Here is a 25,157-nt window from a genome sequence, read left to right as displayed (position 1 = left end):
TTTAATAAATGTATCCTACACTATCTATTCTATAGTATCTACTGCATCTTATCCGCTCTGTCACTGCCCATCCATATATTTGATATATTCTTATACCATTCCTTTACTAGATTGTGTGTATTAGGTTTTGCTATGGAATTGTTAGATATTACCTTCAGTTGAAGTTGAAAGTTTACATACACGTTAGCCAAATAATTTAAATTTAAACTGTTTCACAATTCCTGACATTTAATAAAAATGTACTGTCTTAGGTTAGTTAGGATCACCACTTTATTTTAAATGCAATATCAGGATAATAGTAGAGAGAATGATTTACAGTGCCTTGCGAAAGTATTCGGCCCCCTTGAACTTTGCGACCTTTTGCCACATTTCAGGCTTCAAACATGAAGATATAAAACTGTATTTTTTGTGAAGAATCAACAACAAGTGGAACACAATCATGAAGTGGAACGACATTTATTGGATATTTCAAACCTTTTTAACAAATCAAAAACGGAAAAATTGGGCGTGCAAAATTATTCAGCCCCCTTAAGTTAATACTTTGTAGCGCCACCTTTTGCTGCGATTACAGCTGTAAGTCGCTTGGGGTATGTCTCTATCAGTTTTGCAAATCCCATTCCTCCTTGCAAAACAGCTCGAGCTCAGTGAGGTTGGATGGAGAGCATTTGTGAACAGCAATTTTCAGTTCTTTCCACAGATTCTCGATTGGATTCAGGTCTGGACTTTGACTTGGCCATTCTAACACCTGGATATGTTTATTTTTGAACCATTCCATTGTAGATTTTGCTTTATGTTTTGGATCATTGTCTTGTTGGAAGACAAATCTCCATCCCAGTCTCAGGTCTTTTGCAGACTCCATCAGGTTTTCTTCCAGAATGGTCCTGTATTTGGCTCCATCCATCTTCCCATCAATTTTAACCATCTACCCTTTCCCTGCTGAAGAAAAGCAGGCCCAAACCATGATGCTGCCACCACCATGTTTGACAGTGGGGATGGGTGTTCAGGGTGATGAGCTGTGTTGCTTTTACGCCAAACATAACGTTTTGCATTGTTGCCAAAAAGTTCAATTTTGGTTTCATCTGACCAGAGCACCTTCTTCCACATGTTTGGTGTGTCTCCCAGGTGGCTTGTGGCAAACTTTAAACTACACTTTTTATGGATATCTTTAAGAAATGGCTTTCTTCTTGCCACTCTTCCATAAAGGCCAGATTTGTGCAATATACGACTGATTGTTGTCCTATGGACAGAGTCTCCCACCTCAGCTGTAGATCTCTGCATTTCATCCAGAGTGATCATGGGCCTCTTGGCTGCATCTCTGATCAGTCTTCTCCTTGTATGAGCTGAAAATGTAGAGGGACGGCCAGGTCTTGGTAGATTTGCAGTGGTCTGATACTCCTTCCATTTCAATATTATCGCTTGCACAGTGCTCCTTGGGATGTTTAAAGCTTGGGAAATCTTTTTGTATCCAAATCCGGCTTCAAACTTCTTCACAACAGTATCTCGGACCTGCCTGGTGTGTTCCTTGTTCTTCATGATGCTCTCTGCGCTTTTAACGGACCTCTGAGACTATCACAGTGCAGGTGCATTTATACGGAGACTTGATTACACACAGGTGGATTGTATTTATCATCATTAGTCATTTAGGTCAACATTGGATCATTCAGAGATCCTCACTGAACTTCTGGAGAGAGTTTGCTGAATAATTTTGCACGCCCAATTTTTCAGTTTTTGATTTGTTAAAAAGGTTTGAAATATCCAATAAATGTCGTTCCACTTCATGATTGTGTCCCACTTGTTTTTGATTCTTCACAAAAAAATCCAGTTTTATATCTTTATGTTTGAAGCCTGAAATGTGGCAAAAGGTTGCAAAGTTCAAGGGGGCCGAATACTTTCGCAAGGCACTGTATTTTAGCTTTTATTTCTTTCATCACATTCCCAGTGGGTCAGAAGTTTGCATACACTCAATTAGTATTTGGTAGCATTGCCTTTAAATTGGGTCAAACATTTCAGGTAGCATTCCACAAGCTTCCCACAATAACTTGGGTGAATTTTGTCCCATTCCTCCTGACAGAGCTGGTGTAACTGAGTCAGGTTTGTAGGCCTCCTTGCTCACACACGCCTTTTCAGTTCTGCCCACAATAGGATTGAAGTCAGGGCTTTGTGATGGCCACTCCAATACCTTGACTTTTTTGTCCTTAAGCCATTTTGCCACAACTTTGGAAGTATGCTTTGGGTCATTGTCCATTTGGAAGCCCCATTTGCAACCAAGCTTTAACTTCCTGACTGATGTCTTAAGATGTTGCTTCAATATATCCACATAATTTCCCTTCCTCATGATGCCATCTATTTTGTGAAGTGCACCAGTCCCTCCTGCAGTAAAGCATCCCCACAACATGATGCTGCCACCCCCGAGCTTCACGATTAGGATAATGTTCTACGGCTTGCAAGCCTCCCCCTTTTACCTCCAAACATAATGATGGTCATTATGGACACACAGTTCTATTTTTGTTTCATCAGACCATAGGACATTTCTCCAAAAAGTATGATCTTTGTCCCCATGTGCAGTTGCAAACCGTAGTCTGGGATTTTTATGGTGGTTTTGGAACAGTGGCTTCTTCCTTGCTGAGCGGCCTTTCAGGTAATGTCGATATAGGATTAGTTTTACTGTGGATATAGATCCTTTTGTACCCGTTTCCTCCAGCATCTTCACAAGGTCCTTTGCTGTTGTTCTGGGAAGGATTTGCACTTTTCGCACCAAAGTACGTTAATCTCTAGGTGACGTAACGCGTCTCCTTCCTGAGCGGTATGACGGCTGCATGGTCCCATGGTGTTTATATTTGCGTACTATTGTTTGTATAGATGAACGTGGTACCTTCAGGCATTTGAAAATTGCTCCCAAGGATGAACCAGACTTTTTTTCTGAGGTCTTGGCTGATATCGTTTGATATTCCCATGATGTCAAGCAAAGAGGCACTGAGTTTGAAGGTAGGCCTTGAAATACATCCACAGGTACACCTCCAATTGACTCAAATTATGTCAATTACCCTATCCGAGCTTATAAAGCCATGACATAATTTTCTGGAATTTTCCAAGCTGTTTAAAGGCACAGTCAACTTAGTTTATGTAAACTTCCGACCCACTGGAATTGTGATAGATTAATTCACTGTCTGTAAGCAATTGTTGGAAAAATGACTTGTGTCATGAACAAAGTAGATGTCCTAACCGACTTGCCAAAACTATAGTTTGTTAACAAGAAATTTGTGGAGTGGTTGAAAAATGAGTTTTAATGACTCCAACCTAAGTGTATGTAAACTTCCGACTTCCACTGCATTAGATACTGCTGAACTGTCGGATCTAGAAGCATAAGCATTTCCCTACACTCGCAATAACATCTGCTAACCATATGTATGACCAATACAATTTGATATGATTTTGATTTGAGGTGGCAGAACAGAGCTTGGTTTGTGGTGTAGGGTTTGAGCATAGCCTGAAGGTAGGGAGGGGTAGTTCCTCTTGCTGCTCCGTAGGTAAGCACCATGGTCTTGGAGTGGATGCAAGCTTCGACCAGGCAGGCTGCAGCATTCTAGATAAGTGGAAGGGGTTTGATGGCTCAAGAAGGGAGCCCAGCCAACAGCGAGTTGCAGAAGTCCAGACAGGAGATGACATGTTCCTGGATTAGGACCTGCACCGCTTCCTGTGTGAGGAAGGGTCGTACTCTACGGATGTTGCAGAGCACAAACCTGCAGGATCGAGTCACTGCTTTGATGTTTGCAGAGAACAACAGGGTGTTGTCCAGGATCACCCCAAGGTTCTTTGCACTCTGTGGGGTAGTCATTCAAATCACTCAAGGCCTTTACCATCCTCATACGCTCTCCCATGTTTGTTGAGATCAGTGAGATTGATCATTTTTCTCATGCCATAGCTGCTCCATATCTGAAAACGAACAGACAATATAAAAGCAGAAGCAAACCTTTACGTATTGTATCAGGGTGGGTGAATGAATTGAGACAAAAATGTGACTGACGCACCCAGGACACTCCAAGCCGCGTACGAACCATCCTGATCTCACGAGCTTACATTCTGTTTCGCTACACGGCTATCAGGATGGTTCGTACGAGGCTAGACCACTCCTTCCTTACCTCTAGAAATTATTGTCCCACCCCGATTGCTGGAATTGCTAAAATGTACTTAAGTATTAAATGCCTTACATTATGCAAACCAGATAGCACAATTGATTTGTTATTTGATTGACAGATAGCAAGGGCCAGGCACACTACAACACTGACATTCATTTACAAACAAAATGTGTTTAGTGAGTCCGCCAGATCAGATGCAGTAGGGATGAACATGGATGTTCTCTGTTTAGTGAGTCCGCCAGATCAGATGCAGTAGGGATGAACATGGATGTTCTCTGTTTAGTGAGTCCGCCAGATCAGATGCAGTAGGGATGAACATGGATGTTCTCTGTTTAGTGAGTCCGCCAGATCAGATGCAGTAGGGATGAACATGGATGTTCTCTGTTTAGTGAGTCCGCCAGATCAGATGCAGTAGGGATGAACATGGATGTTCTCTGTTTAGTGAGTCCGCCAGATCAGATGCAGTAGGGATGAACATGGATGTTCTCTGTTTAGTGAGTCCGCCAGATCAGATGCAGTAGGGATGAACATGGATGTTCTCTGTTTAGTGAGTCCGCCAGATCAGATGCAGTAGGGATGAACATGGATGTTCTCTGTTTAGTGAGTCCGCCAGATCAGATGCAGTAGGGATGAACATGGATGTTCTCTGTTTAGTGAGTCCTCCAGATCAGATGCAGTAGGGATGAACATGGATGTTCTCTGTTTAGTGAGTCCGCCAGATCAGATGCAGTAGGGATGAACATGGATGTTCTCTGTTTAGTGAGTCCGCCAGATCAGATGCAGTAGGGATGAACATGGATGTTCTCTGTTTAGTGAGTCCGCCAGATCAGATGCAGTAGGGATGAACATGGGTGTTCTCTGTTTAGTGAGTCCGCCAGATCAGATGCAGTAGGGATGAACATGGATGTTCTCTGTTTAGTGAGTCCGCCAGATCAGATGCAGTAGGGATGAACATGGATGTTCTCTGTTTAGTGAGTCCGCCAGATCAGATGCAGTAGGGATGAACATGGATGTTCTCTGTTTAGTGAGTCCGCCAGATCAGATGCAGTAGGGATGAACATGGATGTTCTCTGTTTAGTGAGTCCTCCAGATCAGATGCAGTAGGGATGAACATGGATGTTCTCTGTTTAGTGAGTCCGCCAGATCAGATGCAGTAGGGATGAACATGGATGTTCTCTGTTTAGTGAGTCCGCCAGATCAGATGCAGTAGGGATGAACATGGATGTTCTCTGTTTAGTGAGTCCGCCAGATCAGATGCAGTAGGGATGAACATGGATGTTCTCTGTTTAGTGAGTCCGCCAGATCAGATGCAGTAGGGATGAACATGGATGTTCTCTGTTTAGTGAGTCCGCCAGATCAGAGATGCAGTAGGGATGAACATGGATGTTCTCTGTTTAGTGAGTCCGCCAGATCAGATGCAGTAGGGATGAACATGGATGTTCTCTGTTTAGTGAGTCCGCCAGATCAGATGCAGTAGGGATGAACATGGATGTTCTCTGTTTAGTGAGTCCGCCAGATCAGATGCAGTAGGGATGAACATGGATGTTCTCTGTTTAGTGAGTCCGCCAGATCAGATGCAGTAGGGATGAACATGGATGTTCTCTGTTTAGTGAGCACCAGATCAGATGCAGTAGGGATGAACATGGATGTTCTCTGTTTAGTGAGTCCGCCAGATCAGATGCAGTAGGGATGAACATGGATGTTCTCTGTTTAGTGAGCACCAGATCAGATGCAGTAGGGATGAACATGGATGTTCTCTGTTTAGTGAGTCCGCCAGATCAGATGCAGTAGGGATGAACATGGATGTTCTCTGTTTAGTGAGTCCGCCAGATCAGATGCAGTAGGGATGAACATGGATGTTCTCTGTTTAGTGAGTCCGCCAGATCAGATGCAGTAGGGATGAACATGGATGTTCTCTGTTTAGTGAGTCCGCCAGATCAGATGCAGTAGGGATGAACATGGATGTTCTCTGTTTAGTGAGTCCGCCAGATCAGATGCAGTAGGGATGAACATGGATGTTCTCTGTTTAGTGAGTCCGCCAGATCAGATGCAGTAGGGATGAACATGGATGTTCTCTGTTTAGTGAGTCCTCCAGATCAGATGCAGTAGGGATGAACATGGATGTTCTCTGTTTAGTGAGTCCGCCAGATCAGATGCAGTAGGGATGAACATGGATGTTCTGTTTAGTGAGTCCGCCAGATCAGATGCAGTAGGGATGAACATGGATGTTCTCTGTTTAGTGAGTCCGCCAGATCAGATGCAGTAGGGATGAACATGGATGTTCTCTGTTTAGTGAGTCCGCCAGATCAGATGCAGTAGGGATGAACATGGATGTTCTCTGTTTAGTGAGTCCGCCAGATCAGATGCAGTAGGGATGAACATGGATGTTCTCTGTTTAGTGAGTCCGCCAGATCAGATGCAGTAGGGATGAACATGGATGTTCTCTGTTTAGTGAGTCCGCCAGATCAGATGCAGTAGGGATGAACATGGATGTTCTCTGTTTAGTGAGTCCGCCAGATCAGATGCAGTAGGGATGAACATGGATGTTCTCTGTTTAGTGAGTCCGCCAGATCAGATGCAGTAGGGATGAACATGGATGTTCTCTGTTTAGTGAGTCCGCCAGATCAGATGCAGTAGGGATGAACATGGATGTTCTCTGTTTAGTGAGTCCGCCAGATCAGATGCAGTAGGGATGAACATGGATGTTCTCTTGATAACTGCGTGAAATTCACCATTTTCCTGTCAAGATGTAACAAGTACTTTTGGGTGTCAGGGAAAATGTATGGAGTAAAAAGTATATTATTTTCTTTAGGAATGTAGGGAAGTAAAAGTTGTCAAAAATATCAATAGTAAACTAAAGTACGTATACCCCAAAAAACTACTTAAGTAGTACTTTAAAGGATTTTTACACACATACTATGTAACATCATCCAAAGGCATTGCAGCACCAGGTAAGTGTGAGGTGGGGGCTTGTCTGTCCGTCTGTCTGCTACTTACTCATGGTGTAAGAGACTGCAGGGGTTGGTAAGATCTTTAGTCTCCTCTTCTTGAATCAGTGTCCACTGCTGGGTATTGTGCAGTCCGTTTCCACTGACTGTCTCACTTTGGCTCCACTCTGAGTGCAGTTTGTGGAGAAGTTTGAAAGATGTAAATATATATATTTTTTAAAGGTACATTTTAAAGCAAAGAGCATGCACAAAAAAAAGCTTTTTACGCACCAGCTTGTGCGCATATGGCTTTTGTATGGTTTAAATCAGTGTGTGTGTGAGCTCACCTGTCGACAAATTAAAAACTAGTAATGCAGCATCCTTCTGGTTCAGTCGCAATCACGAAGGCATAATAGGAATGGGATACCCACTATATTCCTTGTACAAAGTAATGACAGCATCGGGTTCCATTCGTGCCTAGGTGGGAGGTGCAGTAGAGTTAGTTAACAGAGACCTGCGGCTGTCGACTGTATTTGGAAACACTTTACACTGCATGCACTAACCACATTTATCGATTCGTTTGAGCACAGGTGATATGAAGCAACTCGTTCATGCAACGAACATGAATTATCTGCTTAAATGTAGAACGTTTAGAGCTGACTTTAATATTAATAAATATGGAACAAAATCGTCACATTTTGTTTGAAATTATTACTTCTAAATCTGCAAAAAAATGCAATAATAATTTCTCATCTTTTACCAGGGGCTCCATGTTGACACGGCAGATGATACCATTTTGTGGAGAATGAGATTTAGCAGAACAGGGGTGATGGAGACCAAACGCAAGGGGGCAGCAGCAACACATGACCTTGCAGTCACTGATTTGTTGTCCAGTGTGGATTCACAAAATGAAAACGCTATCCTTCCCTATCAAATCCAACTAGATATATTAATACCGTGTGCTGCAGCGATCCATAAATGGTGACTTTTCATCCCTTGCCTATGATCTGTGCATTACAATGCAAACATTAAGACATTTAACATAAACACAGAGAAAATAATGAATGATTACATAGATACAACAGCCTTACTGTGTTATTACATTTATCCATAATCTATTTATTTGCCTCATCCTTTGGGTCACATAGCATTGTTCATCAAAATACAATGCTATCTTGGAAAACAACATGATCAGTTATATGGCACTTTGTTGTTGGAGTCCACTCCTAGAGTACATATGTATTTGTATAGACAATGAACAAAAATATAAACCCAACATAGAACAATTTCAAAGATTTTACCGAGTATCAGTTCATTTAAGGAAACCAGTCAATTTAAATAAATTCATTAGGCCCTGATCTATGGATTTCGCATGACTGGTAATACAGAAAAGCATCTGTTTGTCACAAATACCTTTCTTTTTTTAAAGTACGGGCTTGGATCAGAAAATAAGAAATAAAAGTATCTGATGTGACCCCCATTTGCCTCATCCAGCACGACGTCTCCTTCACAGAGTTGATCAGGCTATTGATTGTGGCCTGTGGAATGTTGTCCCACTCCTCTTCAATGGCTGTGTGAAGTTGCTGGATATTGGAGGGAACTGGAACACGCTGTTGTACATGTCGGGCCAGAGCATCCCAAACATGCTCAATGGGTGACGTGTCTGGTGAGTATGCAGGCTGTGGAAGAACTGGGACATTTTCATCTTCCATAAATTGTGAACAGATCCATGCAACATGGGGCTGTGCATTATCATGCTGAAACATGAGGTGATGGAGGCGGATGAATGGTGTGACAACGGGCCTCAGGATCTCGTCACGGTATCTATGTGCATTCAAATTGCCATCAATAAAATGCAAATTGTGTTCATTGTCCATAGCTTATGCCTGCCCATACCATAACCCCAACGCCACCATAGGGTACTCTGTTCACAACATTGACATGAGCAAACCACTCGCCCACACAAGGCCATACACGCCGTCTGCCATCTGCCCAGTACAGTTGAAACCAGGATTGACCCGTGAAGAGCAAACTTCTCCAGCGTGCCAGTGGCTATCAAAGGTGAGCATTTGCCTACTGAAGTTGGTTACAATGCTGAAATGCAGTCAGGTCAAGACCCTGGTGAGGACAACAAGCATGCAGATGAGATTCCAAGACAGTTCCTGAAAGTTTGAGCAGAAATTCTTCGGTTTTGCAAACCCGCAGTTTCATCACCTGTCCAGGTGGCTGGTCTCAGACGATCCCGCAGGTGAAGCCGGATGTGGAGGTCCTGGGCTGGCATGGTTACACATGGTCTGCGGTTGGACGTACTGCCAAATCCTCCAAATCGACATTGGAGGTAGTTTATGGTAGAGAAATGAACATTTTCTGGCAACAGCTCTGGTGGATATTGCACGCTCCCTCAAAACTTGACATCTGTGACACTGTTTTGTGACAAACCTGCGCATTTTAGAGTGGCCTTTTATTGTCCCCAGCACAAGGTGCACCTGTTTAATGATTATGCCGTAATCAGTTTTTGGATAATCCATCCACCTTATCTTGGCAAAGGAGAAATGCTCACTAACAGAGATGTACAAAAAATTGTGCACAAAATGAGAGAAATAAGCCCTTTCTAGGATCTTTTATTTCAGCTCATGAAACACAGGACCAACACGACATGTTGCTTTTATATTGTTGTTCAGTTTACATGTATAGATTATATGCACAACCAACCAGCATAAAAATATACATGAAAACACCCAAACTTACATTCCTTGTCCTCTTCCCATATCTGAAGTCTGTAAACAGAACTTCTTTTAAAAATCTATGTACTGTTCTCCCACTTTCAATAAATGAGAAAATCAAATACTGTACATGACAAGAAATGGTTAAGATATTCTTCCGAAAATATTAATAAAAAGATACAATAAACCACCTTTCTGTTTGATTTTCAGGCGTCCCGTAGGTGTCATGATTTTATTATGTAGTGTTAAATTACAAATAAAAAAACATGCGCGCACACGCGTTTGCATTGTCTGCAAAGTCCCTGGTTTGGCAGCAGCCATTGTGTCCTGTGAGATGAGTTTGGGCAAGGGGCCTATTCAAGAGGGTGTAACGTTACAGAACATTCCTATAGAAATGTACTGTGAAGAACAGATAGGATTGTTTGTCATTTGGAAAAGGAAATCATGTCAGCTCTATTCACTATATTTCTATCTGCAACGTTACAAACATTTCACTTCAATAAATATACCCCAGTATTCTTCTCCTCAGGGTCTCCATCCTATGGGGCCAAGGCACGTTCCATCAATTCCTCTCCTCCAATCCGCTCTTTCATTCCTCACATCACATCTGCTCTCTTGTCCCTCACTTTGTTCCTTAGTTTAGTCCTGGCTTTGAAGGCCGCTGAGTTGAACAGATGCTGTGAGGGAAATAAATCAACTGGTTCAAAATGAAGAATACCAATATGGAGGGCAGGTTTCTATTGGGTCCTGTGAAGACTAGGCAAACCCATAACATGTCATAGTACCTGCTAAAGAAGCTAATGGGCAGCTCCATTTTGTTTAACCAACATATATTTCATTAGACAGTGGAGATCTCACATGATATGTGTGTGGTTGTTGAACAGTATTTTCTGGTGTTAGGGCAGTGGTTATGGTTTCAGGGCAGTGGTAATCTGTTGGTGGGTTTACAGAGATTTTAAAGTTCATAGGATGTGGGGTCACCTTCTCGAAACGGGAGATCTTGCTGGCTTTGACGGAGGAGTCCAGAATCAGAGGGGGTCCCAGGCCAAAGATATCCCTCAGCAACGGATTAAACTACATAGACAAGACCAGGCACACCCTTAAATATCATAGAATGACAAGCTGACTATTAGCAATTGCTAAATGATACATGAGAAAGCATAGGCAAACAAGCATCAAAACCCTTTCAGACATTTGATTAGAACATTGTTGGTTGCAGAGATACCAGATATCTCTGCTGTAAAAAAGTATACTTACCTCACAAACACTTCTAGACCTAGAATTTGTCCTAACCTGAAGGTGGTGTCTCACTCCAGACTCCAGCACCTCTTTGAAGGCATCGTAGACCCTCCTGCGCATCCAGCTGTCAATGTAGATGCCCTCCACACCAAAGCGGATCTTCTCTTCTGTGAAGTCCTCATTCTGCACAGGAGGGGGAGAGAATATAACTATATATATATATATGTATTTATTTCTCACACTGACCTATGGTCTCCAGTTAGAGAGACTGGTCTGGGGTGAATTTTAAACCCATTAAGCAACGTTAGAAGTGTATGTGGAGGGACGGGTGGTTCCTCACCTCTATGTAGTGCAGCACCTCTCTGAATATGGAGCGCTGTTTCCTCCTGTCGTTCTTGGCACGGTGTTTGTTCCCGTCAGTGGCCAGACCTTTCAGGCACTCACACAGCATGTCGCTGTCTTCAAATTCCTACAGAGAAAAACACAAGGATAAGGAGGGATATTTCCTCACTTCCTCTCCATGGGATCTACATTGGCTCCATATTGTGTTTGAGCCTGTGTGAATAAGACCAGGGACTGTATTCACAAAGTGTCTCAGAATAAGACTGCTGATCTAGGATCAGGTCCTCAATGTCTAATCTTATTCATTGTGATCTAAAAGGCTAAACCTACAGCCCCTGGTTGGTCACGAGGCAGAACATACCCTGTCTATATCTCTTCCCAGTTCAACCAGCAGGGCGATGGTTTCCCCGACAGCAATCCTGTAGTTAACATCGCTGCTCTCCAGGCAGGCCTGTAACTTGAGTAGATGTCTGAGCACAATAGGAGACAGAGGAAGTGAGATGAGCAAACCGACAGGTTAAATGAACTTTTTATTGAAGGTGCCATCTTGCTGTTTTTCCCCTCATTGGCAAGATCCTGTCTGTATGTGAAATAGCAGCCTATTCCCCATTTATTCCACTAATTTGTACTGCACCACTTTAGTACATGGGGATTGGTGTCGTTTAAGACGCTGCCCTGTTCTGTGTGTTTCCCTCACATGTCTAGCAGCACAGTGAGGCGGGAGGCGGGGCAGAGGGTGACGAGTAGAGCCCAAGCGTGCAGGGCGGCGCTGTGGAGCCCAGGGGTACCGGCCTTGGGGGTGGGCAGGGTGCCCTCAAAGTTGGGGTACGACGTGGTGAACACACTTTCCAGGTGACTCATGGATTTGACCAAGTCCTGCCAGAGCGAGAGAGAGAGCGATTAAGACAGACAGTGAAGGAGAAACATTAAATTAAGTACGTGATTTGCCATATTACGTTTCTATTCCAGCTACAGAGAAATAGAATGAAAAGGATTTCTAGAGATTCTCACCTCTCCATCTTCCGCAGCAGAAACATAGCAGCACATACCCAGAGCACTGGCACACTGACAGGGAAAACAAAGATGGAACTCTTCAACTCTGAGTGGGCTTATAAGAATACATGCACTTTCAGTGGAAAACTGTGGTGAAGGCCAATGGTGACACTCACACTCTGGCGGGCGGCCACACTGGCACAGCCGTCAATCACGATGGCGCTGAGTACGGGTCGAAGGATCTTGAAGCCCTCCTCGCTCTCGTCCCCCCCGCCCAGCTGCACACACAGCTGGGCACACACTGTGGCTGCTGCAGCCTGCTCCTCTCCACCACCTGAGAGGAGAATGGAGAGAATGATGGACAGAAACAGAGGGAGAAAAAGGGGTGGAGGGTAAGAAACCTTTTACAATCCTTAAGGTCAACAAGAGAAGTCAGGCTATTGCAGGACTTTGTCAAGAAAAACTCTGAATTCATAGAGACTAAATTCAGGTATCCTTGAAGATGATCCACTGGATCAGCAATGTTCATTTTCCAGCCAAATAAAGGCATGGTAGACCAAAAAGTGTGTGCGGGTCGAATTCATCTCCTTGGCCTAGCACCACCTAAAGTAACCTGCGTTTGAGTAGGTAAATTCAGCCTCTAGCTTCCTCCCTCCACCATCATCAAAGACAGTCGCACGGTGTCAGTCTCACCCTTGCGCAGGCTCCTCTCCAGGCAGTCGCTGATGGTGAGGCGTCTCTCTGTCAGGAAGTCACAGAGCAGCCTGGATGAGAAGGCCCCTCTCAGAGACTCCAGGGCTGCCAGGCGTGTCTTTGCACTGCGAGGGACAGGAGGAAGGGGCACGTCAGTATGTCTCCACACAGCTGCCTAACGCTGTAGTTATGAGAGGACACCTCTTACACTACACCATTATGTTGAAGCTGATCTTATGTTCCTCATGTCCATTTACCCAAGTACTAGCAACGTTGGTGGCTTTAGTTTTCTGGGAAGTTAGGTGTACAGTAAGTCCCCCTGTAAAAACATTTTAAATCCTGCGAGACCCACCTCTTGTCCATCAGGTTGTCTATGCATTGTTTCAGCTTGTCCTCGGTCTCCTCCTGGGCAGTCTGTTCATCTAGTGGCTCACCTGCTCCTGTGGTGGACACAGAGGAAACGACAGGTAAGCACCAAAACAAAGAGCTGATCTCAACTGCATGACACTTCTTTGGATGATGCACCTGTGTTTAGGTGTGTGAGAGCACATGAATGTTGACTTAGCTTGTGTGTGTGTGTGTGTGTGTGTGTGTGTGTGTGTGTGTGTGTGTGTGTGTGTGTGTGTGTGTGTGTGTGTGTGTGTGTACCCACCTGGGCTGTCGTCCAGCACCGAGGCGTTCTCGCTGGCACTGCTGTAGTGACTGAGCACATCAGACGCCAGGTCATCATCACTGGCACCAGACCCACCCTTCACCCCATTCCTCCCCCCTATGAGAGAGAACGGAGGATAGAAAGAACAAGGAGAGTGGAGGATAGTAGGTGAGAGCAAGAGAAAGGGAAAGAGATGCAGAGAGATAGGAGTGTGAGTTTGAGGTGAACGTTGTCTCTGTCAGTGGCTCACTCAGCTGTCGGTAATGACATCTGAGGACCCTTGTAGAGACCAAAGTCTATTCTCTCCCCAGTGCTGACACACACAGGCACGTCACATGCAGCTAAACTGGGAAGGCTGGTTGCGGGCGGCCGCTGCCTGAAGTGTTAATCCCTCAGACACAGCCGAGCCAACTGACTGGCACTGCCCCTAGTACAGCTACCAGACTGTGGCCCTATCCTGACAGATGGCGGAGACAGTGAGGATATAGTCACACATGGCCACACTGCCTTACTCCAGTGATCAAGACCTAGTATACCTAGGCTCAAAGGAATTCATCCTTCAAGACAGACCTTTCTTAGTTTATCAGTGAAGTTGGATCCCCAGGTTGAACCCCAAAAATCAGCCAGCACAGCCCCAGCAGAGAGTTTTACTGGGGGAAAGTTCACCGGGATGACAGACCTGATGCAGGGTATCAAGCTGTAAAATCACCTCCTTGTTGAATGGCTCTAGGGCTGGGGGAAGCCTGACCAGGCTCCACATTGTCATTTACTATTTACTAGAATACACTGCATGACCAAAAGTACTGTATCAACAATGGCCTCCAGGAAGCATGTCCATTCATTTAGTGTCATCAAGGCAAAGGGTGGCTACTTTGAAGAACCTCAAATATAAAATATATTTTGATTGGTTTAACTTTTTTGGTTACTACATGATTCCACGTGTGTTATTTTATAGTTTTGATGTCTCCGCTATTATTCTACAATGTAGAAAATAGTACAAATAAAGAAAAGCCCTTTAATGAGTAGGTGGATCATACTGTACCGAGTGGACCCTTATCAGTCACGTGACTTACTGGTACTCAACCTTGAACCCCAGGCAGAGTGTTCACAGCCAACACTACGCACGTGTCAGCCTATGGCAATCACTCAAGCTTTCCACAAGTATCTGCACCTCAGTCATGCCAAGGGGAGGCGCTTGAGAGTGTGACAGGGCTTTTCTTTTCCAGACACAGCCAGTGAGATGAAGGGGCTTCCTGTCCCCACAAGTCTCAAAACTTAGTCTTGGCCAATTGGGTCTTTAACTGAGCTTTTCAAAACATAAGCAACTTCTCTGCTGCCTAAGCTCGAAACCACAGATAAGAAAAAACAAACACAGGGTGTAAGATATGGGAAAGCTGAAGAATGGTAATGCCATGGTTTATGCAGCATTCTGAATGAAGCCTCTATGAGAGGAGTTAGGTCAGTGAGTTGGCCAACATGTGCAGAGGGGACGGTGGAGCTGGGGGTATCCAAGATGTGGATACAGTGTTAGTAGGACAGAGAGGGAGAGAGAAGGCTGGGAGTCCTGGGACCAGCCGGAGTGACATGAGGCAGGGTAAAACATATGGCAATGAACTCCCGAGGACATCGTTTGGAATATTCAAACCTAGCTACTAAACCTGTAAAGTCATGAGCCATGCAATATCATATGAACTGTAACAATGACGAACGGTAAAGATGAGTTAGACAAGCGGGTGGAGAAGTACTGGGATGTGATGGTCAAGTGGGAATAGTTGACAGATGGCCATGGGCGTCCAATTAGTCCAGGTGATGTAGGGACACGTGGGTCCAGGTCCAGTACGTGGGTCCAGGTTACATGAACGGTGAATAAGATTTGAAGCAGGCCAGGGGTTGGAGTCCTGCTGTGTTACCTTTGAGAGACGGGGCCCTTGCCAACAGATACAACTGTATAACCCCCTGTCTGTGACAGCCTGTTAAGGGGTTCAGGTGCAGGGAGAAGGGATGAAAGGTTGGCCATGGATGGAGGAAGAGACTTAAGACAGTAAACCTCCTCTCCTTCTTCATGTTGCTCTCAGCAGTGCAGCTCTTGCTTTCCCCAGACACTTCTCTGGAAGCCTGTTCAGACCTTCTCTATGCAACCTGTCCTGTTTGATCATTCTCATCAATTGAACAGCAATAAGATTAATTCTACCATATTTACTACTGGTCACATGGAGATATCTAAAATAGATTACTCGGTGGTTGTTATAAACATGGATTTTACTTGGAGATAGCTAGCTAAAGTATTCCAGTTGAGCAAACATTCATTAGAATATGTCATTTTACCGTTTCTACCACTATGCTGACATTTGGCCACCTGTACATGTGACAAAAAGGAGTTTGAGCATTCAGTAATCTGACCCCTAGTCTGAGTCCATTATCGTCGGGAGACGTGTTGAGTCCTCACGTTATGTGCACTTCCCACATCAGACCACAATTGACCGGGGGCGGAGCTCCCTGCCAGCCTAGGGACTGGGGGCGGAGCTCCCTGCCAGCCTAGGGACTGGGGGCGGAGCTCCCTGCCAGCCTAGGGACTGGGGCTGGGCGATAGATCAAATCAATTCTACTTTATGTTTGAACGCAATGTTCCAAATGCCAGTCCTGCAAGAATCAAGGTTTAATTTGTTTGTTTATATGAGCATTTGTCTTTTTGGTCTCGTCTCTTTCGGTCCTTCTGTGCAACTTCCCAGTCGCACACACCAAGGCCCTCGCCCTGCCACTCACAACAAAGACGGAAGATCACTTCTTCCTCACTGACAGAAAGCAGTTCCAACTCGCTATTTGCATTTGAGGTTTGGTCCAACAGAATCGGTCATATGGACGCAGAAACACATTGAGACATTGTCCTAAAGGCCTTAACCTTCCTATCCATACCATTTGTACCAACTGACCCTACTAAAATATGGAATATCAATGAACATGGTGGAAAATGAATAATCAGTTTCAGTTGTGCCTTGGAGTTTCACCGCCAGCTGCATTTTAGCCAGGCCTACGGGCTAGTTGTCTAGTTTATGAATGTGCAATGAGCATAAAAACATTCCTTTATACATAGGCAGAAGATCCTTAGGATCCGTAATTTGAATGTTTCTGACATTTGGCCACCTGTACACGTGGAAAAAAGTCTCAGCATTCAGCAATGACAGTCTGATTCTGAGAAAGAAAAGCATCTTATCCAGGAAGGACACTTGATTTCAACATTAAACAAAGGCAGACAACTAAGTTTACACATGTAACCACGGTTATGGGAGCCATTGGATCACTCCAATATGGTAGCCTTCCGAGGTGCCAAGAAAGAATATGAGATTAGTCCCGTGTACTGGGTAGTTCTGCGACTGACCACCTTAAATAGCTGCCGCCACACTACTTCCACCTCGTGTCCTTTGAGGAGCCGTAGATCAGAGAGGATTGGAGAGATCCAATAGCTCACATAACCGTGGTTACATAAGTAACCTTTGATATTTAGCACTATATTGGATCACGCCAATATGGTATCACAATACCAGATTCAAAATCGGTGAACTAGGGAAGGGCCAGAAAGAGAGCAAAGTCCCGTAGGACTGAGCTCAGGGCTATGTCCCTCCGTTCCCACTCAGGGTTTGGGCAAAACCCACCACAGCAGTTCCGACCTCATTGGTGGGGGCAACAATGACTCAATATACCTAGAAACAGGTGCTAGACGATGCGCCTCGGCAACTGGCCGAGGCACAAATGTCATTGAAAGGAACTCCTCAAAGCAGTGACCACGATATACCTACTCCTCTAGTAGGTATAAGTATATACCTACAGCCGATATGCTGTAGTAAGTGTAAGTGTCCACAATCCAATGTGAGTCTTTGTATCGATAGGTTCTGGCCAAGAACTCTCACCATAGCAAACGAATAGCCGATCAGACTGTCGTATTGCCAGCCACTGTGTAATGTAAGTGTCTAAGGGCACAGCATACTTGGGGGGGGGGGGGGGGGGGGGGGGGAATAACACCCAGCTCATCCGAAGGAGGAGCATATGCGGACAAACGTGATGGAAACGGACGTAGAGACAAGATGGAAACGGACGTAGAGACGGTACGCACCGAGGAACAGGCGCCACGGACAGACAGCTGAAACTTCACTGCTTGACATGTATGATGTAATCTTGGTTGAGAATGAAAAGACTGAACAAATGAACAATGAAACAGCACAGCAAGTAAGTGAAAGAAATGTTTTGATTATGTTTTACAGGTAATGGGAACATATGTAAATGCCAACAAAATAACTTTTTGGTCAGTTGGGTTTGGTGTCTGTGTAACCTTTATTTAACTTGGCAAGTCAGTTAAGAATAAATTCTTATTTACAATGACGGCCTACCCCAGACGGCGCTGGGCCAATTGTGCGCCGCCCTATGGGACTCCCAATCACGGCCGGATGTGATACAGCCTGGATTCGGCCCAAGGTCTGTAGTGACGCCTCTGGCACGGAGATGCAGTGCCTTAGACCGCTCGGGAGCCCCACGAAATGGGGGTAGAAGCTGTTAAGGAGCCTATTGGTCCTAGACTTGGCGTTCCGGTACAGCTTGCCGTGTGGTAGCAGAGAGAACAGTCTATGACTTGGGTGACTGGAGTCTTTGACGATCTGACCACTTCCGTATTGAGCGAGTCACTGGTACTTCCTGCTTTAGTTTTTGCTTGTAAGCAGGAATCAGGAGGATATAATTATGGTCAGATTTGCCAAATGGAGGGCGAGGGAGAGCTCTGTATGCGTCTCTGTGTGTGGAGTAAAGGTGGTCTAGAGTTTTTTTCCCCCCTCTGGTTTCACATGTGACATGCTGGTAGAAATGAGGTAAAACGGATTTAAGTTTGCCTGCATTAAAGTCCCCGGCCACTAGGAGCGCTGCTTCTGGATGAGCATTTTCTTGTTTGCTTTTGGCCTTATGCAGCTGGTTGAGTGAGGCCTTAGTGCCAGCATCGGTTTGTGGTGGTAAATAGACAGCTACAAATAATATAGATGAGAACTCTTGGTAGACAGTGTGGTCTCCAGCTTATCATAAGTCTCTGAGCAATACCCAGAGACTTCTTTAATATTAGACATTGCGCACCAGTGAATGACATTCCACGTATAGCAGTTGTCAGATACTGTGACTCAGAGCAGGTAGGTGAGGAGATGCTTTGTCCAAAACCCATGCATAGTAACACTAAAGGGGAAGATGTAGCAAAAGCCTTCACAGATCATTTTGAGGAGAGTGGTGTCGATATTAAAAACATTCGCTATTACAACTGACGGTGCCCCCACTAATGGTAGGGAAACAAACTATTCGCAAAGCTGATTGAAGATTAGATTGGCCACCCTGTGGTTAAATTACACTGTCATTCACCAAGAGAATCTGTTCCAAGATTTCAAATTCCGATTTTAGGTACTGTGATAGCTTCTGTAGTTCAAATTGTGAATTTCCTTGTTGCTCACTTGTCTCTGACACAGCCAGTTTTGGTCACTGTTGCAAGAGATTGAACAAATCCACCAAGACTTGCCTCTTCACTGCAGTGTCACTGCGGGGAAGTTTCTGGAACAGTTTGTGGAGTGTTTGGATAAGGTTAAAGTCGTTCTGGCTGAAAAGGGCCAAAACTACCCAGAGCTTGAGGATTGGCTTGTAAAACTGATGTGTCACACTGACGTAACAGGTTACCTCAATGAGCTCAACCTGCGCCTGCAGGATTCAGGCCAAACAGTGCTGGATGTGTTCCATGCATGGAAGGCATTCGTTGCCAAGCTAGAAGAAGTTTACTAGCGGGATATTCAAAGTGGAACGTTCCGCTACTTCAAGCAACTCAAAGGGCTGTCAACGCAATAGTCAGTACTGACGCCATCGGAGTGTACATGGGGGAGCTAAAGTCGGAGTTCTCTGTCAGACTTAAAAGACTTCAAGCAACATGGCCCAATGTTTTATTTTTTGATCAAGCCAGACAGACTTGGATCGGTCTGTGTTTCATTGGATGGGAACCGAGGACGTTGAAATGCAGCTGATCGAGCTCAAGGCATCCTCCCTTTGGTCATCAAAATTCATGGAGCTGCGCAAAGAACCGGAAGGGACAGAGCAATCAAGGGGCCTCCATTATCCAATGTTGGGAGAGCCTGCCATTGAAATGACAGTCTGAAGAAGGTTGCATATGTGCAATGCTTTCAGCATTCGAATCCACGTATCTATGCAAACTTTTCACACATTAAGTCAATACTGAGCCCCTCACGCTGCCGGCTGACCACTCAGAGGCCTGTGTGCAGCTCAGTCTCCAAATATAGCCCAGATATTACATGGCTCAGCAATGCAAAGCAGGGACAAGGATCGCTTTAAAAATCGGTAAGATGTGATCGGTAAAATGTGATTTTCAATACAAAATTATATAACCTTGTAATGTTCATGCCAGTAAATTTCAGCAATTAGTCATGTGTGAGTGTGTGTTGCAGGGGATTGGGAATAAGACGGGTGAGACAAGAGACTGAGTAGGCTACGATTCTCAGCAGTAGTTATGGACATGATAACACATTGTTATGTTTAGGGTTGTTGTTAGGCCTAACAGTCGTCTGTCTTTTTAATTGAACCTTGTATTTTTAAATAAATGTTAGTTTTTTAATCACATTATTTGGCCTTTGTAGTTCTGTAGCCTATATTGAAATGTGACTTACACAAAAATGAATGGAGGAGCAATTTAAAACACATGATTTATTATTAACAAAGATGTATAAATCATATTTCCAAGTGTTCTAACAACATTTCCATATAAACAATCAAAATGTCTGATAAATGCAATTGAAAACAGTGAAGTGTCTCATCACAATGAAATCTGGATTCTATCTTGGTAAAACTCAAACGAATATTGTCCATCATTCAAAAACATAAATAAAACCAACATTTAGACAGCTTTACAAAATATACATAAAACCACTAACACAGGCCATCAAGTCACAATAAAGCACACTTCAAAAGCACACTTCAAAATTAAAATGACCATCGCTTTAAATCTGCTAACCACAACTGCATGTCAGACAAATACACAACGCAATGGAATAAGAAGCTTAAAAGGAAAAGCTTACAAACCCGACAAAACAATGGAAAAATCAGGAAGTAGAATACAAAGATCTCTAGATGCGTTTTAAAAAGGAGCGAAGACAGGGGCCTTGGTGTGGCATCGCTCATCTGATGTAGCTCGGCCTATAGTGGAGCTCCGTGGTGCTAATGGACAGCGCCTTGGTGTGGCATCGCTCATCTGATGTAGCTCGGCCTATAGTGGAGCTCCGTGGTGCTAATGGACAGCGCCTTGGTGTGGCATCGCTCATCTGATGTAGCTCGGCCTATAGTGGAGCTCCGTGGTGCTAATGGACAGCGCCTTGGTGTGGCATCGCTCATCTGATGTAGCTCGGCCTATAGTGGAGCTCCGTGGTGCTAATGGACAGCGCCTTGGTGTGGCATCGCTCATCTGATGTAGCTCGGCCTATAGTGGAGCTCCGTGGTGCTAATGGACAGCGCCTTGGTGTGGCATCGCTCATCTGATGTAGCTCGGCCTATAGTGGAGCTCCGTGGTGCTAATGGACAGCGCCTTGGTGTGGCATCGCTCATCTGATGTAGCTCGGCCTATAGTGGAGCTCCGTGGTGCTAATGGACAGCGCCTTGGTGTGGCATCGCTCATCTGATGTAGCTCGGCCTATAGTGGAGCTCCGTGGTGCTAATGGACAGCGCCTTGGTGTGGCATCGCTCATCTGATGTAGCTCGGCCTATAGGGGAGCTCCGTGGTGCTAATGGACAGCGCCTTGGTGTGGCATCGCTCATCTGATGTAGCTCGGCCTATAGGGGAGCTCCGTGGTGCTAATGGACAGCGCCTTTGTGTGGCATCGCTCATCTGATGTAGCTCGGCCTATAGGGGAGCTCCGTGGTGCTAATGGACAGCGCCTTGGTGTGGCATCGCTCATCTGATGTAGCTCGGCCTATAGTGGTGCTAATGGACAGCGCCTTGGTGTGGCATCGCTCATCTGATGTAGCTCGGCCTATAGTGGAGCTCCGTGGTGCTAATGGACAGCGCCTTGGTGTGGCATCGCTCATCTGATGTAGCTCGGCCTATAGTGGAGCTCCGTGGTGCTAATGGACAGCGCCTTGGTGTGGCATCGCTCATCTGATGTAGCTCGGCCTATAGTGGAGCTCCGTGGTGCTAATGGACAGCGCCTTGGTGTGGCATCGCTCATCTGATGTAGCTCGGCCTATAGTGGAGCTCCGTGGTGCTAATGGACAGCGCCTTGGTGTGGCATCGCTCATCTGATGTAGCTCGGCCTATAGTGGAGCTCCGTGGTGCTAATGGACAGCGCCTTGGTGTGGCATCGCTCATCTGATGTAGCTCGGCCTATAGTGGAGCTCCGTGGTGCTAATGGACAGCGCCTTGGTGTGGCATCGCTCATCTGATGTAGCTCGGCCTATAGGGGAGCTCCGTGGTGCTAATGGACAGCGCCTTGGTGTGGCATCGCTCATCTGATGTAGCTCGGCCTATAGGGGAGCTCCGTGGTGCTAATGGACAGCGCCTTTGTGTGGCATCGCTCATCTGATGTAGCTCGGCCTATAGGGGAGCTCCGTGGTGCTAATGGACAGCGCCTTGGTGTGGCATCGCTCATCTGATGTAGCTCGGCCTATAGTGGTGCTAATGGACAGCGCCTTGGTGTGGCATCGCTCATCTGATGTAGCTAGGCCTATAGTTGAGCTCCGTGGTGCTAATGGACAGCGCCTCTAAGTTAACAGATGTTGGCAACACTTCGCCTGTGGTACTGTGTTTTACCATCTTGGTGTGCTGTAGCCCAGGAGTGCTGCAACTTGACTAACAAAGACAGCTATAGGCTACGAGAGAATTAAGTTATTTTTAAATAAAGAGGTGAGTCTACTTACGAGTGCTTGATATGTTTCGTTCAGTTATGGAATTCTTCTGTTTGTGGGCAATTAAACATTCAATACACAATTAGCTGTAATGCACATATGAACATCATAACAGGCACGCAGATCGTTAGAAATGGTAGGATAAATTGTAAATTGCCACTCAACAGAAAAAAGGTTGCCAACCCGTGGTGTAGACTCCAGGCCTCTATTCGGCGGGACTGGGCCCACGGCAAGAGCTCCCAAGCCATTGGATCAGGAAATGTTGTCCTACCAGATAGGGCTGGAACTGTTGAAGAGCCAGGCGAACCACCCTGAGCTCCAGCACATTGATGTCAGCCTACTCATTGATAGCCTCTAATTTAGTGAATTTACGAGCCATTGCAAGCCAAGAAACAGAGATACAGTATTGTGATATAGGCCTACATCTTTTGTTTACCAATACATGGTTCTGACTGTACTGCCTGGTGGCCCACCTGCCTACCAGTGACCCTGCCTTTTCTTGCTCTTTCAACTACTCATCTCCTCCATTGCAAAATACTGAATCTTAGTGGTAGTAGGAATCGAATCTCGGGTCGAAGGGCAAAGAAATCAACTCCACACCACAAATCACAGGCACATGCCATTAGGTCTCTTTTTCAGACTAACACCAGCCTTGCTAGGAATACTCCCAGTGCACAAGCTACTATGTTAGAGATATGTGGCAATGTCACTTTGAATGTGTTAACTTTTCATGTATTGTGTAATTGATGTGTATTTAGATAGTTATGTATACTGCAATTGTTGTTTATTGATGTTTGACAGGTCACTGTAAATAAGAATGTGTCCTCAATCGACTTAACTGCATAAATAATGATGAAATAAAATGATCAAGTGGTCAATTATAACAAGCAAAGTTAGCTAGCGAAGGCAAAATTGCTTGCAAATAAATCTAGCTAGCTAGCTAACGTACTGAGCAAGATAAACAAATTGTCTAGCTCAGAATGCAAACAAAACACTGCATACTATACAGATATATAGTGTGTTATAGCAGTTATATAAGGTGTTAGATAGCTAGCTATTATCAAACACCAGTTTGTCAATGCATTGCTACAAATAATGGTCATTCTATGAGAAAGTAGCTAACTACTATAGTGTAGCAACTTTGTTCCATATGGAACCGATCAATTCAGGCAGTTGCACAGCATTTATGCCAGCTTAGATTGTGATGCAAATAATATATATTAGCCCTTTGCTACACATATGTTAACAAATAAGACAGCAGTTAGCCAACTTACCCTTGTTTGAACTACGTTTCCCTTTTTTACTTCTTGGCATGTCGCCAATCAGGTTTCTTCACAAATTCACTTCCAAGTCTCAACAGGGCACCCCCGGAGCCGAAACTGAACAATGAATATTCAAGGCCTTGACAGTCTTTTGAAAACAACCTCGGAGGTCACGATGTATTCAAGATCTTAATTAGTGTGATGACACCATATATCAAAAACAAAAATAATTAACGTTAGCTAGACTCGATCCCCCACTTGTTTTTAGTGGTACCACGTTTCACCACCGCAGATGATGTGGAATTGTCTTTACAAGTCGAGGAATTTGTTTTTCTTCATTACCTGTGACTGTCCCCGGGTAACCGATATCCAATGCCAGATTGAGGTACAACATGTTTTTTAAAGTGTTTGGAATGGAGTATCGAGCACGTTGCTGTTCCAAATTCACACATCTTCTTCTTTGGTATAATGGCGTTCCACAAACAAACGTTTAAGGTGTATGCCGCCACCTATTGCGCTGGAGTGTGCGATCAATCATGGTTTGCCTAATTCTGTACTAAGAAAAAACAAATCCCATTAACTTCTATCAAACCCTCCCCAAAAACTCCATCCCTCTTCAAACTTTCTCTATCATGCTCAGACAATCTAACTATAGGATTAAGCAGCATTTAAAAATCATGTCAACAGAAACATCTACTGTTATCCCTAATAACTGTTGCTGTATCCACAATCATTTTCAACCTGACATTTCTGCTTTTCACAATCCGAGTCGTGTTGATAACCTTCCCAAATCAATTTTATTTACCAACAAAGTGTCCTTTGACACAGCACATTTAGGGGAGCAAGAATTCTGAAAAGGCCTCGAAACCATGTCAGGAACACTGGGCTATAATAAGAAGGTTGACCAGTAAAAGCACCAGTTCTAACAAATCCACCATCTTCTCCTGGGTAATTGGTAACTGCTTTCAGACCCACCTCTTATTAGATATATTAGGCAAAGCTGGGTTTTGTAGTCATATGATTATTCTCATTTAAGTGCCCAAAGCATGAATTCGTCTTCGACTAAACTACAGTATCCATAATACCCCAAAACAAATCAGCTGTTGGGGTCGTCCGACAAAAAACAATTTTGTCAAACGAGCCAAATGCAACCGGTGTGAATTTTACTGTGAAACGCTTACTTATGAGCCCTTTTGCAACGATGCAGAGTAAAAAATTAAGAAAAATTGTCAAATCAAATTGTATTTTTCACACGCTTTGTAAACAGTAGGTGT

The 25,157-nt window shown here is 44.6% G+C and overlaps 1 protein-coding gene across 2 annotated transcripts; it reads right to left on the bottom strand.

The window, feature by feature from the left end:
- Positions 1-9,667: 9,667 nt before the first annotated feature.
- Positions 9,668-24,380, bottom strand: LOC109869343 (interferon-related developmental regulator 2-like). 2 transcript variants are annotated; one of them, XM_020459424.2, is made up of 12 exons: positions 23,896-24,369; positions 13,706-13,822; positions 13,406-13,493; positions 13,054-13,178; positions 12,537-12,694; positions 12,379-12,432; positions 12,065-12,243; positions 11,729-11,837; positions 11,366-11,494; positions 11,080-11,208; positions 10,768-10,860; positions 9,668-10,463 (listed from the first exon to the last, which is right to left on the bottom strand). In XM_020459424.2, the coding sequence occupies exons 1-12, from the start codon at positions 23,933-23,935 to the stop codon at positions 10,383-10,385; spliced, it is 1,302 nt and encodes a 433-aa protein (XP_020315013.1). In that variant the 5' UTR covers positions 23,936-24,369; the 3' UTR covers positions 9,668-10,382. The 2 variants fall into 2 exon arrangements, 1 of the variants encoding a protein (XP_020315013.1); XR_002252017.2 differs by having other exon boundaries at positions 10,768-11,208; positions 23,896-24,380.
- Between the last annotated feature and the right edge of the window lie 777 nt (positions 24,381-25,157).

The sequence above is a fragment of the Oncorhynchus kisutch genome, linkage group LG24 (assembly GCF_002021735.2).
Source record: "Oncorhynchus kisutch isolate 150728-3 linkage group LG24, Okis_V2, whole genome shotgun sequence".
NCBI lineage: Eukaryota > Metazoa > Chordata > Actinopteri > Salmoniformes > Salmonidae > Oncorhynchus > Oncorhynchus kisutch.
This window is presented reverse-complemented; position numbering and strand designations above follow the sequence as displayed.

Excerpts from the sequence above, each read along its gene's own strand:
- LOC109869343 (XM_020459424.2), bottom strand. The coding sequence starts at position 23,935 with ATGCCAAGAAGTAAAAAAGGGAAACGTAGTTCAAACAAGG. Across the intron at positions 12,433-12,536 it reads GTGTGGCCGCCCGCCAGAGT|TGTGCCAGTGCTCTGGGTAT; the intron begins GTGAGTGTCACC and ends TTTCCCTGTCAG. Across the intron at positions 10,464-10,767 it reads AGATCTCCCGTTTCGAGAAG|CATCTGTTCAACTCAGCGGC; the intron begins GTGACCCCACAT and ends TTTCCCTCACAG.